The sequence below is a fragment of the Mesitornis unicolor genome, unplaced genomic scaffold, assembly GCF_000695765.1.
Source record: "Mesitornis unicolor isolate BGI_N332 unplaced genomic scaffold, ASM69576v1 scaffold48174, whole genome shotgun sequence".
In the NCBI taxonomy this organism is placed as follows: Eukaryota; Metazoa; Chordata; class Aves; order Mesitornithiformes; family Mesitornithidae; genus Mesitornis; species Mesitornis unicolor.
The window spans coordinates 37,750-40,179 of NW_010179162.1; the positions used below are offsets into that span (position 1 = coordinate 37,750).

General features: G+C 48.4%; 1 protein-coding gene across 1 annotated transcript; it reads right to left on the reverse strand.

Annotated features, from left to right (window-relative positions):
- Positions 1 to 1,155: 1,155 nt before the first annotated feature.
- TMEM178B (transmembrane protein 178B) lies at positions 1,156 to 1,537 on the reverse strand (the record flags this gene model as incomplete). The annotated part of the gene is made up of 1 exon (XM_010182658.1): positions 1,156 to 1,537. A coding segment is annotated over exon 1 (382 nt), but the record flags the coding sequence as incomplete, so codon positions are not given.
- Between the last annotated feature and the right edge of the window lie 893 nt (positions 1,538 to 2,430).

Below are 2,430 nucleotides of genomic sequence, written 5' to 3' on the forward strand. Positions count from 1 at the left end.
AAACACATGTGAGAGTATATCCCTCATGAATAATTGGCTTTAAGCAATAATTCTGCTTGCAATGTCTGAAGAACAAACTAACACGGGCTATCAAGGGAGTTTGGGACAGAGAATACACTCAGAAAACAAGTATTTTTAAAGACTGCACAGCATAAGCAGCAATGATTTCCCTGTGATGGAAATAAACCACTGGAGAATCATCTAAATGCAACAGAAGAACCATGGGAGGGAAATGTTATTTCGTTGTATGGAGTAACCATGCTGTGGGTAGCAAAGATGCTGTCATCTGCTACTGAAACCCTCATCATCCTGCAAAAACACACATCTTTTGTAGACAGGATGTTTAGGCTGGGTTTTATGCGTATCACCCCTTGCTATACTTCAGATCAAAGAAACATTGGAGGCAAACTGACCATCACCTTGAACTGGTAACTTGGGAGAAAAAAGAAGGGATTAACAACCAAGAAAAAACATAGCACAAAAGTGCTACAGGAAAACAGATCCATCTCCACCCCAAGAGAAAATCATTGCTTTCTAACACTCCTAATAAATTCATATAATGTTTTGTAGACATTGAAAATATTCCAAAACATAGCTCAGAGTACACAGCAAGCTGGGTTTCCTCCTGCTCTTTAGCATTTCTCTTTGTTTACTCTCCATTTGAGGATAGAAAAAGCCTACATGTGAGCAATGCAAATGGTGTAATTCAGAACTAGTGGGGCATTCAGTAAGGGAATGATGAAATACAGACATATGTAGTCTCCAATAAAATAATATGTACTTTGCCCGAGTCACCAGGCTCAAGCAAAAAAAAATCCAATGGCTGCTTTGTTAATACTTTTCGTTTGTATGTGGAAAATAATCTGATACCATGGTGATGGGCAGACTATACCAAGCTTAGAGAGACAGAGACATGAGACATGCTGGGGTGTGTCTGCTCTCACCCCTACAGCCTTCTTGCTCCTAAACCCCATGCAGTAGAGACCCCTGGGAACTGCCCTGGCAATGCTTTGGGAAGCAGTACTCAACCAGGTCAGTTCACCCATCGCAAGGAGAGGTGCTTGGCTAGAGACAAATAGCCCAAATGGCTCTGTTCACCCTCTACTCAGCTCAGGAGGGCCTGGCACGTTCATCTGGTAAAAAAATAGCCCTTACCTTTGGCAATCAGCTCCTCCAGCTCTTGGTCGAATCCTTGCCGGTGGCATTTCCTCCAGAGCCCCATGTTGGTTGAGTTGTACTGTCTGTTGCACTCGTCGACCGCACTCATAGCAAAGATCTGCCTCCTGTTTCTTGCCAAGAGGAGTTTCCCTTCCCAGCGGTCCAACCTAGACCTGCTGGCCCTGAGAGGCAGGTTGTTGTTGGAATTATAAATGAAGCCAGGGTCATTTCTCTTAGTGGTGATGCTCTTGCACCTCTCTCTGTGCTTTCTGGCATCAGTTTCATACCAATGGTCAGAGCAGATTGCCACAGCCAGCATGCCCAGGGCACACAGAGCTAAAGAGAGGCCAGCATACAGCAGTAACCTTCCAGCAGCCATACCTCAGCTTCAAAGAAACACCATGGACATCTTCACAACAGGCAAAGCCCTTGAGTGTGACACCACACAAAAACCTCCGGAGCAGCTGCTAGGTGTCACTTGGCAGAGACTGCCTCAAACATCCCCAACTCCGTGGCTCACATCCACGCTGCAGAGGGATGCTAAGAGCGCTACAAAGTTCTGCCCTGGAGGCAGTCCTGGAGTCTCATCTGCCTCTCCTCCTCTGTGGAGGAGACCTGGTGAGGAGAAACACAACCTTCCACCTCCAAAGGGAGCGAGCCACCCACCCACCTATACAAGGATGTCCTGCTCCCTTCACCACGAGCACCCAAGTGATGGGGGCTGAAGGACTATTTTCTCCCTGAAGAGACCTGAAAGCTTTGGCTGTTTGATCAGTCCATTAATCTCTTTCAATCTGTCCAGCTCAGAAATCCAGAAGAGATGGCTTTCGGATCAGCAGGCTCACCGCAGCACCATCACAGGACAGAAAAGTTCAGCAGCTAGAGATCTCCTGCTTGCAAGCAGGCAGTGATCCCGGTTTCGGGAATGGGTGACTTGCCTTTTCCTTGTCAGTGGCTCAGCAAGAGCATCATCGTCTGGAGGGTCAGTCGTTCGCTTGGGTTTAAAGTGGGGTCGAAGGAGAGGGAGCGAGAGCGGGGAGCAATCTGTTGTTGCCGCTGCCTTAAATAGCTGCTAAAACATACCCTTCCCCGGCTGGAGCTGGGAACGCTGGCGTGCACAGGTCTCTCCCTTAGCAGACTTCGCTGACAGTCACTGACATCTTGGCTTCGGCAACACCTCGGCTTCTCGCTGCCAGCCTTGCCATTCACTCGCCTGCTTTTGTCGTCTGCGCTGTCATCCACCGCCACGATCCCTTCCTCCGGAGCGCCCCG